Source organism: Uranotaenia lowii, chromosome 1, assembly GCF_029784155.1.
Source record: "Uranotaenia lowii strain MFRU-FL chromosome 1, ASM2978415v1, whole genome shotgun sequence".
Taxonomy (NCBI): domain Eukaryota; kingdom Metazoa; phylum Arthropoda; class Insecta; order Diptera; family Culicidae; genus Uranotaenia; species Uranotaenia lowii.
The window spans coordinates 172,107,213-172,119,384 of NC_073691.1; the positions used below are offsets into that span (position 1 = coordinate 172,107,213).

Here is a 12,172-nt window from a genome sequence, read left to right on the forward strand (position 1 = left end):
TTTCAACTCAACAACGTGGAAGCATACTTCATCAACAAATTAATTCCCACTAATAAAACCACCCGGTAAACCGAGTGAGGAATCGCCGTGTGCGAAAAAAAAACCTACGACCTCCACCGTCAAGGTTATGCAATTCGACTGTGTCTACCCATTCCGCTTCCCTCAAACACCCATGTGCTTCGACGACGACAACGATTTCGGCATCGTTCTCCTCTTCGCAACTCTTGACCTACAGAGCGTGCTATCCATATGGTTATATTTTTATACAAGGGGGAGCAAAAAATCAACGGAGGGGCAATGCAGCAACAATAATGGTGGGTAAGTGAGAGGAGCCGTGGCAGCTAACTTCCCCAACTCACTAACCGAATGTACGTAGAGTTGCCCGGCTACTGGCAAGTTCGTTCGCGGTCGTGATTGATTGACTGATTTATTCAAGACCATCATCGTTATCCGCCGCCGATCGACCCTAGCCAGCAGCAGCGGCACCTGTTCCCGAATGCTCACCCCCGACAACTAGAGGCGAGCAATTCAATCAACAATATACTAACCGAATAGTCTATCGAGATATCGACGTATATAAACATATAAAATATGTACATTTCCGACCCCGACCCCCGGACGGGTGGATTGTTGTTCGATTTTTTTTTCTTGCTAGAGTGCGTTTCGTTCTGCCGCAGCTCATCGCCTAAAGGTCGGCTCATAGCTGCTCCGATGCGCGTCATCGGAGCACCGAGCCATGCTAAACAAACCAAACCAAAAAAAAATCAGTATCAATGTTCTATTACTAAGTACTCTACTAGGCATACCAAACAAACCATTCTCTCTCTCTCGGTCCAGATTAGGAAGGTATAATAAGTCGATGAAGTTCACTTGCTACCTAGCGCGGTAGGTACTTTTTTTTGTTAGATGGGTTCAAATGCTCTTGAAGAAAATTCGTAACTACTTATTTTAAATTGAAAATGACCACTAGCCACGCATAAAATGGTAGGACGAAAAGTGAAAAATCGATGAATTTATTCAGTATTTGAAACAACCCAGTAAATAACGTATCACTAAGAACAGCGAACGACTGGTTTATTATAATTATCTCTAAACATTCTACGAACAACTCCGAAGCAGTTGTTGCAATCGCACCGAGTTTCGCTTTGTATTCTGCCTGCTCCTAGAGCAGGTGTTAACAATCCGATCAACGAGTGAGCCCTTGATTTGATATTTTGATCAGCCTTGCTCTCCTTGGCAAAGAGACACACTGAGAGAAAAGTATCTCCTCCTAATGGTTGATCGTAGTCTAAAATCTAATCAAAAACATGAGTTCAGATGCATGGTTGACAAAAAGAATTCAATAGGCAAGAACAAATTCAACAATATGAATAATTGATTTTGATTCCCACTGAACTCTAATAAATCTTTCTTCGGGCCGTGCGGGGTCGGTCCCTCGGTTCAGTACTGCAAAATCGTTCCAATAAATTGATTTGTGATGGTGACATCGTCTGGCTGGACACCGCGCATCGATCGTATCCATAAAAACCAACCTCGTCGTGTGCAGGGGCAACAACAACAACAACAAGTGCTGGATCGCTCGCAGATTTCGTGACCAATCGGAGACGCGAACGATCGCCGGGTGTTCGGTCTGGTTGTGTCGTGTCACATCTGATAAGAGAGCGAGCCAGCTAGGCTACGCTTCGCGTTGTTTAGTATGTAGACAGCAAACATGAATCAATGAACGAAATAATGAATGAATTAATGGACGAACGAATCAATTTTGACCTAGGATCCGGCCGGAGCCGGGCGGCCTCGGTTCGGGTGAAGCACGATCCGTTCTCGACATTTCAATTGCTCGACATTCAAACTAGAGCTGCTAGGTTGTGTGTCAATTCGGCGATCGTGTGTTTGGACACTGTAAAGGTGCTGGCACCGATTTCTTTACGATGTATAACGATCAAGAAAATTATGTCAACACTTGGAGGAGAGCAGTTTCGAATGTCAGTCCTCAAGTAAAATGCAAACAAATATTGATAACGATTCAGGAATCCTTCAACCACCCTATTCTGCCGGAGCGTACCGAGAGCAAAATTACGTGTCAAAACCGATTCAATGCCTTTATTGAATCATTGTTCAGATTTCCCGAGCATCTCGAGGAAGTTAATGAGCGTGTTGTGCAATCTATTTACAATCTACATACGAATTTGTCCTGAAGTGTGCCGTTTTATGATCACTGGAACTAATCTTTTTCCAGAAACCTTTAGCGATAATCAGTTTTAAGGAAGAGTTGTTGCTGCTGCAGCAATAAAATTATGGAGTTATTAAGATTATTTACGAAAATTCAAAGAAAATTTTTTAACAGAAACGTCCCCTTACATTTTGACAAGCAAAACTTACGTAAAGGACCAGATATTTCCTAGCTCGTCTAACGATCAGCAGACTTTTCATGTTAAGACATTTTTTTACATATCTTGGTCAGGGAATCCAGAAATCTTTATCCTCCGATGGAATTTGTCGATCAAAATACCCGCTAGAGAGATTTTCATCCGCAAGAACACTATACTAGCACTTATCAATTTCAATGTTGCTCTCGAAGAGTTGTGTATTCCGATTCAAATTTATCGTTTCTTTTAACGTTAAGGATAAGTTCTCGTTCCCGGACGAAATTTTCTCACTATTTAACATGAAATTAAGGGCGCGGAGAGTCAGAATGGACGCAAATAGCTGGATAAACACTCTCTGTTCGTTTGTTCTCTTGCTCGCTTCCAGTTTTGTCGGACAATACTCTCAGAACGAGAACTGACTGAGAGAAAACTATTTCGGACGAGTTATCATTGGAAACGGATGAGAAGTCATTGCGTTCTCATTTTTATCGCTAAGTGTTAAACAAGTTCTGCTCGATTTGATTCCCTGATCTTAACATAGTACTATATTAAATAACATTTAACATGTTCAATTAAATGGAAAAAATGAATTTCTTTTTTGAAGGGATCAGTGAACAAATCTTATCTTCGACGTCTAAAATGGAGATCAACTGTGAAGGTATGCTATCAACTGTGGTATGTTCCTCAGAACAAAAACAAATGCGACCAAACTAGAGCGATTCTATCTTTTTCGAAAAATTTATGATATTTACGGCTTATGTTCTTTCGTTCTTGGATAGCTTATGTTTCTTTAATTCTTTCCATCACCTACGAAAAATGTGACTATTTTCAGGTACAAAGATGTACCAAGCGATTTCATAACATCAGTATTGAAATGCGACCAAACTAGTATCTGTCTAAAAAAACACTTGGGTCGATTCACGATGACGTAATTCCCTTTTGTGGTGACAGTTCACACGTCCTATTTACAAAATTTTACGAACTAGAAATAGGATGCAGCGAAATTTTACGTGTAGCTGCAAGGTCAAGAAATTTAATTCAAACCTCAGTTTGAGGATAGCAAAAAAAAAACCAAGTATCATTTTGTGAACTGAATTTAGCGCAATTTTTGATTTGTTAAAGGTTATTTCTCCAGGCATGAACAGAAAGTTGAAAATACCTCAAAATTTCGAAAAGGAGGTTTGTTTATTAAAATGTTTCAATTTGTTTTTCAAACCACTTTTTCAACTCATTTCTTCTGGACCAACCCACTTTGCATTGAATATTCTGGGGCAGCGCTTCTATTGGAAACAAAAAATCCCATCGAATGCCCAAATGTGGAAGCTTCAAAAGAATGCAAATGTCCGAATCGATTGTCCGGAAGTTTCTTGTGTTATTTTGACCGGAAGCTGTAAACAAATGCACATACTTGTACGACAACACTATTCAGGGACAGAAGAATCCAATATAGGAAAATTCTCCGGTAAACATACTGAAAGAAAAGGCTGAACTATTCTAAATTTTTACGATATGATATTTTCGAGGAATAAAAATAACGTCGAATAGTTCATCTTTTAAGTTAAAATCCATTTATTCCAATATCTCTGTTTTCAGCTGGATAAACAAACAAAATGATTGATTTCTCATTATTCGATACTAAAAACATCTAATTTCTTAACAACTAATTTTCTTTTAAATTTTTTTTTCATCCCAAAATTGAGCTGAAAACTATTGCTAAAAACGTGTGAATGAAAATTAAATGAGGACCCAAATGTTTGCTTTGCTTACTCAGCGTGTAAAATTGGAAAATAAGGAATTACAACAGGATGTGTAAAAAACAGTGAAGTCAGGCGGCAGTGCGAGAATCGACTTATTCTTGAGTTGTCAGACAAACAGCTGATTTCTCATTATTTATCTTCTTTTTACACAATGGGGTGGAAAGAGAGATGATGAGAACGAAACGTTGCAAAGGTAGTAGTAATGTTTTTTCATCGTTAACATAGTTACCATGACCAAAGTGACGTCACTACAGCCAACTTTGCCTAGGATAAAGGAAGCTCCCTGGCAACGACGCGTCGCGACGCAAGCTTTGTTTATATTTATTTTTGTTTTTTCCCCAAATCTTTGAATCCCAACATCGGAGCTTTCGTCAACATCAGCGACGGCGACATCATTGACGATCTTTCATGTTGACCAGACATCTATCAAACATCTTCCAAGTGTCGTACCAAGCAAAGAAAGGGTTACCGATTGTCGAGGTGTTTGATGAATTTTTCATCGTCGCTGGTTGGTAAGATTGCCAAGGACCAGCGCGAAAACTTCGGATTTCAACTGTATTGACAATATTCGTATCCGTTGAATAACAACAACATTAAGCATGTTCAATGATTGGCGCCAAAGTCAAACGATATGTGCAACAATGACGTTTTCCAGAGGTGGATATGAATTTTCATTGATTCATCGTAGTTGAAACTGATAAAAAATATGGAATTAAATTTTATTTATTCAATTTCATGTATTTAATTTGAAGAAAAAAAGGTGAACAGATCTAATCTTCAACGTTCAAATTAGAAACCAACTGTGATGTTATGGTTATTCAAAACAGAAAACACAAACAAAACGGACCAGCATCCGTTCTAAGGAAATATTTATTTCAAATAAAATTTTGTAGAAAGTCGCTAGTGAACACCAGAACAAGTACTTCCAACTATCTAGTAGGTACATCATTTATCTTTGTCGGAAGTAGAAAGTTTGGGCTTCGGAAGTGAAATGTGGTGCTGGCGTGATAATATTATCAGCAGGTGTAGAAGAAAAACTAAAATTTTCAACTGCAGAGCAGAACTGCAGAGCAGAGAACTGTTTTTTAAATGCTTGTTATTTTGAAAACGCTCATATAGACTGTTCCTATGATTAAAAATACACTATAAACTAACCGTCATTTAAAAAATTGTATAGTGTTCAACCGAATTTTGGCTGCGTACTGTTGTTTACATCCAAGTGAAGTAAGCGTTGTCATTTTCTGTCGTTTTTCGCGAAGAAATTTGAAAACACAGGGCCTTTCTTCCGAGCAAAGAAAACGGATTGTGAGTGGTCTTTCAATCAAAAAATTAGCTTAAAAAAGGTGTGAGTGTCGGAGCAGCTCAAACCTGGGGCAGAAACTCTGAATAAAAAATGGAAAAAAAATCGTTCAAACGACAAATTTCTCTCATCAATCTACCGACCAGTACGAAGGTTCAAAATTCACTTTCTCGTTTAGTGATTTTCAACAAAACTTTTTTTATGCTGAAAGGCACTTGTTTTGCTTTAAACTATAATTTAATTAGGTTTTGTTTTGTTCTGGCAAATTCTTGCAGGTTCAGGCGTATAAATTCGCTCATATTTCGTCGAAGTTTTTGATGCTGATAAACAATAATTGTTTGATTATTGGTTGTTCTAATAATACATCTTAAATAGCAGAATTAGATTTTTGGTAGTTCCCATGGACCGAACAACATTTTTATTTAGTAAAAAATTTATATTTAAGACAGAGTTGACAGACTGGCATTGGATAATATAGCTGGTGTATTCGATAAAAACTCGTTGATTTCGGAAATTGGTAAATCTTTTTGAATTGAAATTCAGAAAGCACAGAATCAAAACTAACTTTCATTATTCGTGCATCTGTGGTGGGTACTTCCATTTTCTGGATCAACTTGGCAAAATGAAAACCAATCGGAAGGTCGTTTCAATAAAAGTGATTTTAGTGCTGAACTTATAATATTACAGCTTTTTTGAAAAATACCCAAAAATATGTACACTTCGCTGAAAATCGTTGTAATTTTCCTGAACCAGAAAAAAACCAGTTAGCTGCTCCAGAAAAAAGGCATCGGATAACAACGAAGTGGATCCACAGTGAACATTCAAATTTAAAACCGTAATTGTATTCATACCTTTTCCAAGGTGTAACATCACAATCTACGATACCGAAATGTTAGTTTTGAATGTGGATTTTTTCCTTTGAAATTCCTCTGAAGTTTTCTAGTTCTGCTTGAAAGACTTCCCAAGAAAATAAAAAAAAGCCCACCAGCCGATGATTAATTTAGTGGCGGCCACGGCGGGTGGAGAACCACAATCGGTAGTCTGCGTTTGAAAATGTAATTTACACACAAACACAAACCTAACTTGCTGCAACCATTTAGCAAAGAACGACAAATCGGGGACTTTTTTCTATCCAGCGCGATTTGGACCTATCATCGGTGATAGAGGAAATCGATTGTTGCATAATGCGGGGCGCCGCCGCCATCGTTACGAAATTCGATTCAAATCGCGAGAAAAAAATGGCACAAAAAAGCCACAACAACCATTGAGGCAGCCGAATCACAATAACCCTGGGAGTGAGGGGATGATTACATAATTAACGTACAATGAACTTGTGCATTCCTTGGAATTTCTGGACTAAATTAAGGATCTCGAAAGGTACTTTGGCTTTTAGAACGTTATTTATCTGAGGGACTAGGAATCACTGGTATTACACAAACCTACCTCGCTTTCGTTTTTGGGGGCCATAATTGTTGGTTTTTTTTTTAGAAGGATGCGGGAAAATTGCCCAAGACAGTAGCAGTTGTGCAACCAGCAGCTAACCCTCAAGCTGGCGCAGCCCGAAAGGGACACCCGCGGGGGACCCTTGGTGGAATGTCTTGGTTCCCTTTTCCTGTTTCCTTTTTTTTTTCGTGTTTGTGGGTGGGAAGGCTCGGAACTCACGAGTGTTATTGTCCTCCACTAGGTAGTGCAACTTTGTTCCTACCCTTGTTTTTGTCGTTTGGTTGTCTGCGAAGATCCCTTTGGAGTGTAAGATTGTGTTTTTTTTTTAGTTTTCTGAGCTTTAAAACGTGTGCCGCGGATCGGGGAGGAAAAATTGGGAAAAGTCACCCTCGTGATGGAGTGCACTTCTGGTTTATTTTTCCTTCACGAGAGAATGAGTGTTCGGCGGCGAGTGAGTGCAATATTCTTCGCCATCCTTGGGCGCTCCCACAGGCGCGCGCGAAAAGGGAACGGCGCTGACGACGACGACGACGGAAAGGAAGTTCGCACGACGTCCATACGTTGTCGTGGGGTGGAGTGACTCGTGAAGGAAGAAAAAAAATATGGTGGCAATCCACGAGACGGGGTCTTTTCCGAATTTTCCCTCCGACAGAGTGCTAGTAGAACAGCAGCACGAATAGAGAAAAAAAAACTGCGAATACTTTTATTATTAAATACCCTAAAAATAAATTTTCTACTTTGGCTTAATTTTCGGTCGGTTGACATACACACACAACAGGGTGGTCTGCTGATGGTCAGCAAGTTTCTGTGCACGGGAGAACATCTCGTTTATGAGAATGATTTCGCTTCTGTCGCTTGTATTCGGTATAAAAATAATTTTCTTCTACTTGAAATGAGCGATATACATGTATGATGAAAATCTATCTCGATAGCATGCGAGAAGCTAATTGATAAAAAGGACGTACTTTTTCAACTCCTGTTAGGCAACTTCAACTTTCCGTTCTTCGCTGGACAGGGTCCAAGAGGATCCTTCCGGACGTCAAGGGTCGATTGGCCGAGAGTCGGGTTGCTAGAGGTCTCTAGAATCGTTCAGTACTCCTCTTTCGATACGCTTTTCCTTCACCAACTTTCTCTAGGATATGCCAATGTAGATAGATGTATAAGCACACACTTTCGTAAAATCGATTTTCCTCAAACACTTTTCCTTCTTTCCTTCCTTCAACTCTCTCGCGCTACTCTTCGTTGCGTTTCTTCTCACACTGTCATTTTTCTTCGATCGAATCGTGGAGGGGAATAATCTTACACTCTAGAACTAATGGAGAAAAAAATATGAAAATTATTTTTCAAACAGCACTGATGTAGCCTTTGGCATGGGCCCTGACACTGGGAGAACTATTCGGGCACAAATAATTCCATGCTGGAATCACGCAATCTTCAAACCGAGGGAAATGAGCACAACACTGCAGTCCACATTCACTTGGGGTAATATTCTCGGTATTCTCGAAAGCCAAAACAAAAATCCCTCTGGCAAGAAAATTCGAAGATTGGGTTTTCCACACTGTTATTTTCTGATTTTTTTTTATTGTATGCCTTGCTGGCTGCCACTGCTGTGTGTTCGATTCGGATTCTTGGAAATCACGGACCGTGTACTCGCACCGGAGAGCACGCGGAGAAAAGTGACCGTTGTCTGATGGACAACCGTAGTCTCTAGGTCCTCCTCACGCCACACCAGACGAGAAACGCCACACGGAGCTCATGAGAGGAAATCACTCACGCTCAGAGCTCACTCCCACAGTTCCCCCCGAGACCTTGGAGGTATCTCAAACAAAACCAAGATGCGCACCGCGATGGTCACACGTCTCTATCCGAAACGGAAGGGAGAGAACTCCCGAAAGTTATCCTGTAGAACTCTCGAACCCCCTTCCGGATAGCCGAGTGTCCTCCCTGTGTGCGCTTCGAGTGTTCCCGTAGGCTCCTTTAAAACCTCTCACTTTTCGCGCAAAATGAACGAATATCCTTCTGAGTTCTAGGGAAAATTTTTCTGCCAAACCCGTACCTCCGGACACTTCCAAGGGAAGCTGGAACAGGTACACCTGGAATGAAAGTCGCGAGGCGATATGATCCTCACACGGTCGTCGTTGGTCGAGAATTAGAGCACACTTTACAGATAGAGCGTACCGCACCACGCACCACGCACACGCCGCCTGCTGATAATACTAGGGTGTGCGCACCACACAGAGGCTGGCTGCTACTTCTGGCTTCCTGTTCCGAAACGCGACTTGCTTCGAACGAATACGGCGCTCAACTGAACGGCAACCGGAGTTCACTGTAGTGTTTAAGCTCCCGCCTCGATACGATCAACAGCTACCAACCATCATGGACGGGTAAAAACTCTCGCACCCAATTAGAGCAGAAAAAAAAGAGAGTCTCTCGCTCGTGGATTCAATATGTTCCAGTCCAGTCCAGCCAGGTGATGGGTGGTAAAAGCTTACTTTTCCCCCCAGAAACAGCACCCCACAATCGGAGGAAATTGCAACCCGTGATGACGTCACACTGCGTCACGTAGTAGAACGATACTCAACCGTCGACTCTCTGGCTCTCCGAAACGAATTCCTCCTGTTTTTCCACAGTTTTCCCCCAACAAAACTCGACAGCAACAGCAAAAAAAAAGGGATACGCGGGGGATCAATCCCGCAGAACCCGTGGTGTCAAGGCAGCCAACGGCGGCGTCCGAATGACTGTTAAGCCTTTTCCCCCAGGCCGCCGCCAGTCGAGAAAATCTTCCGCCTTACCCCAAACTCCCTTGCAGTAATTTCATGTTCCCAGCAACATCAAAACCTTAAAAAAAACTTCACCAGCGAAAGAAACGACAACGATTCCGTTCGGTTGCATAATGATTTTCCGAACCAACCAATTTCTCTTGGCCGCACTTGGAAGGGGCAAGTGAAAGCATCAACAGAAACTAACCCAATTTTTTCGTTTTCCACCATCAAGAGGAAATGCTTTTTTGTCACCACCGAGGTACGCGATGAATTATCCCTGGTGTTACGTAAGTTCCCTTCAATCAAACCAAACAGGCCTTTAGCTGTCGGGAACCGTTTTCCAGCGAGAAAAAGTAAAACACCCCGGCCGCAGGTACTTAACACAGCTTACGTAACGGCGCATCGGGAAATCCTACCCGAAGTGGAGGACCAAAAGAGGTCACATACGAGTAAAGCTTCTTAGCATTATGGATTAAAGGGAGCGCCTTCTGGACGATAGAGTCAGTTGGTTACCCGTTAATCAGCTCTCGATTATTTTTTCCGCTTAAAGGTGGGGATTACACGGTGGCCAGATGTTTTTCATTTGGAAAATTCCGGTTTCAACGGTCATAAATTTAAGGTTTTCCAGACTTAGATGGTGAGGTTTCGTCAAAGTATAGCCAAATTTTCAACTTATTTCATTGATTTGGTTTTGACCCGAATGACAATTATTAAAAGGTCTTTAATAAATATTAATAATAATAATAATAATAATTGATTTGGTTATTTCAGCACATTCATGTCATTGAATATTCAGACGAAATTTAAACCTTTTCTGAAAATGATTAAAAACATCCAAACACCAAATTGTTATCGGTACAGAAAACCAGGAGTCGCCGACACAGTAATACATCTAAAACATATTTTTAATGGATGTTTACAAAAAAAAACAAATTAAAAATGGTGTGCTAAACAATGTTTTCCATTAATCTGTTGGCCATCATCATGGCCACAATGTTTCAATTTTGAAATTCCCGGTTTTTCCCGGTCAAGGTTTTCCAGACTGTTAATGCTCATTTTCTTCGGAATATAGCAAAATTTTCAACATATTTCATTGATTTGGTTGTTTCATAACACTCAAATCATTGAACACTTATACAAACTCGATTCTATTTTAAGGTTTCAATCACATTTTCTTAAAATGATAAAAACAAACATCCTACACATGGGGTTTTAAGTCATGTTTACAAAAAAAAAAAATAAAAATTGTGTATCAGGACTTTTCAATCAATCATTCGTCATGTGACATTTTATCAATTTTTCATAAGTTACAGATAACAAGTGTGTTACTACAGCTCACAAAATCCACGTCTCTGAAAATATTCGAAACTGTTTTGAGGGCGTTCATTCATGTAACTCTCTCGTCACAGTAAATTTAGTTAAAATGTTGTTTCCAGAGGTTTTACATTCAGAAATAAATGCATCTTCAAGTGTAGTATAAATTTTTACTAAAAATGTATCCCACTGATTCACAGAGGATTGTTTATGAATTCCTCATGTGTTTCAAAATACGGGGTAATTATGAACGCTTGTTTTTAAGGCATCGTTTGATTATCTAAACTTACCTTTAATGTTTAAATATGTACCAATAATCACCAAGATCTTGAAAATAAACCGTTATACAAAACTTCATCAATTTCTAAAAATCTGTAAATATGCGATTGTAGGACATGATTCCCTGTTCCTTTGTGAATCTACAAATTGCCGATGACTTATTAAGGGTAAATTTTGAAAAACCATTAATCCTATCAAGACGGAGTGTTTAGATTTATCTAGAAATATTGCCAACACTAAAAATTGTTATGTAACAAGAATCTTAACAGCGTTCAATATGACACCAAATTCATCTGGGTAATTATGAACAGATAAGACCAAAAAAGAATAATCTTTGTTCATACTAACTTCGGTTGACCCTACCGTTTTCCGAAAAATTTGTTTTCTGTTTTCAGCCAAGTTTTAAAAAGATTTTCTTTAGTATTCAGTAAAGATTTTTTGTATTGAAAAGGCCAATAATTGAAAAAAAAAACTAAATTTTTGAATCGCTGTTATAATTGTTTTTAAAACAATTGAGTTTAAGCTCATCTTACTTTCAGACACTGAAAACTGTATAGAAAAGCGATAATTATCGATACCTACTGTTTTTTTTGTCTGCAGTCTACGAGTCTAGGGGAGACGAGGGCATAATGGCCACCTTGAGGAAAACGCTTATTTAACCATAGAGAACAGCTGTAATTACATCATTGTTTCGTGTTCAGACACTCAAATAGTCTATTGCCTAATTGGATGAAATTTGAAAAAGTAAATAAAAACGTTTAAAATTGCATTTTAAAAATTTTTGCCGAAAGCTGAAAACTAGTCACTGTAGAGGCATAATGAGAAACCCCCCGAAGCAGTATGAGCACCATTAATGAAGGCATAATGAGCGTTTTCTGCCGGGGAATCTAGCAGCGAATTCGACTCGATGAAGTCAACTGAGTAATAGAGCTACAGCTTAACTTGTATCGT

The 12,172-nt window shown here is 39.7% G+C and overlaps 1 protein-coding gene across 12 annotated transcripts in view; it reads right to left on the bottom strand.

Moving 5' to 3' along the window:
• The window catches only part of LOC129752668 (sodium/potassium-transporting ATPase subunit alpha), a 137,807-nt gene that overhangs the window by 56,355 nt on the left and 69,280 nt on the right, over positions 1-12,172 (bottom strand). For 2 of the 12 annotated variants that reach the window (XM_055748573.1, XM_055748630.1), the window contains exons 1-3: positions 8,923-9,184; positions 7,832-8,178; positions 6,867-7,163 (exon numbers count right to left, since the gene is read on the bottom strand). The exons of 3 other annotated variants lie outside the window; for them this stretch is intronic. In XM_055748573.1, the coding sequence (XP_055604548.1) occupies positions 6,867-6,890 (24 nt within the window). In that variant the 5' untranslated portion in view covers positions 6,891-7,163; positions 7,832-8,178; positions 8,923-9,184. Of the gene's footprint in view, positions 1-6,866; positions 7,164-7,831; positions 8,179-8,922; positions 9,199-12,172 lie in introns of those variants that run through there. 7 more of the 12 variants (XM_055748520.1, XM_055748464.1, XM_055748734.1 and 4 more) reach the window with 6 other exon arrangements.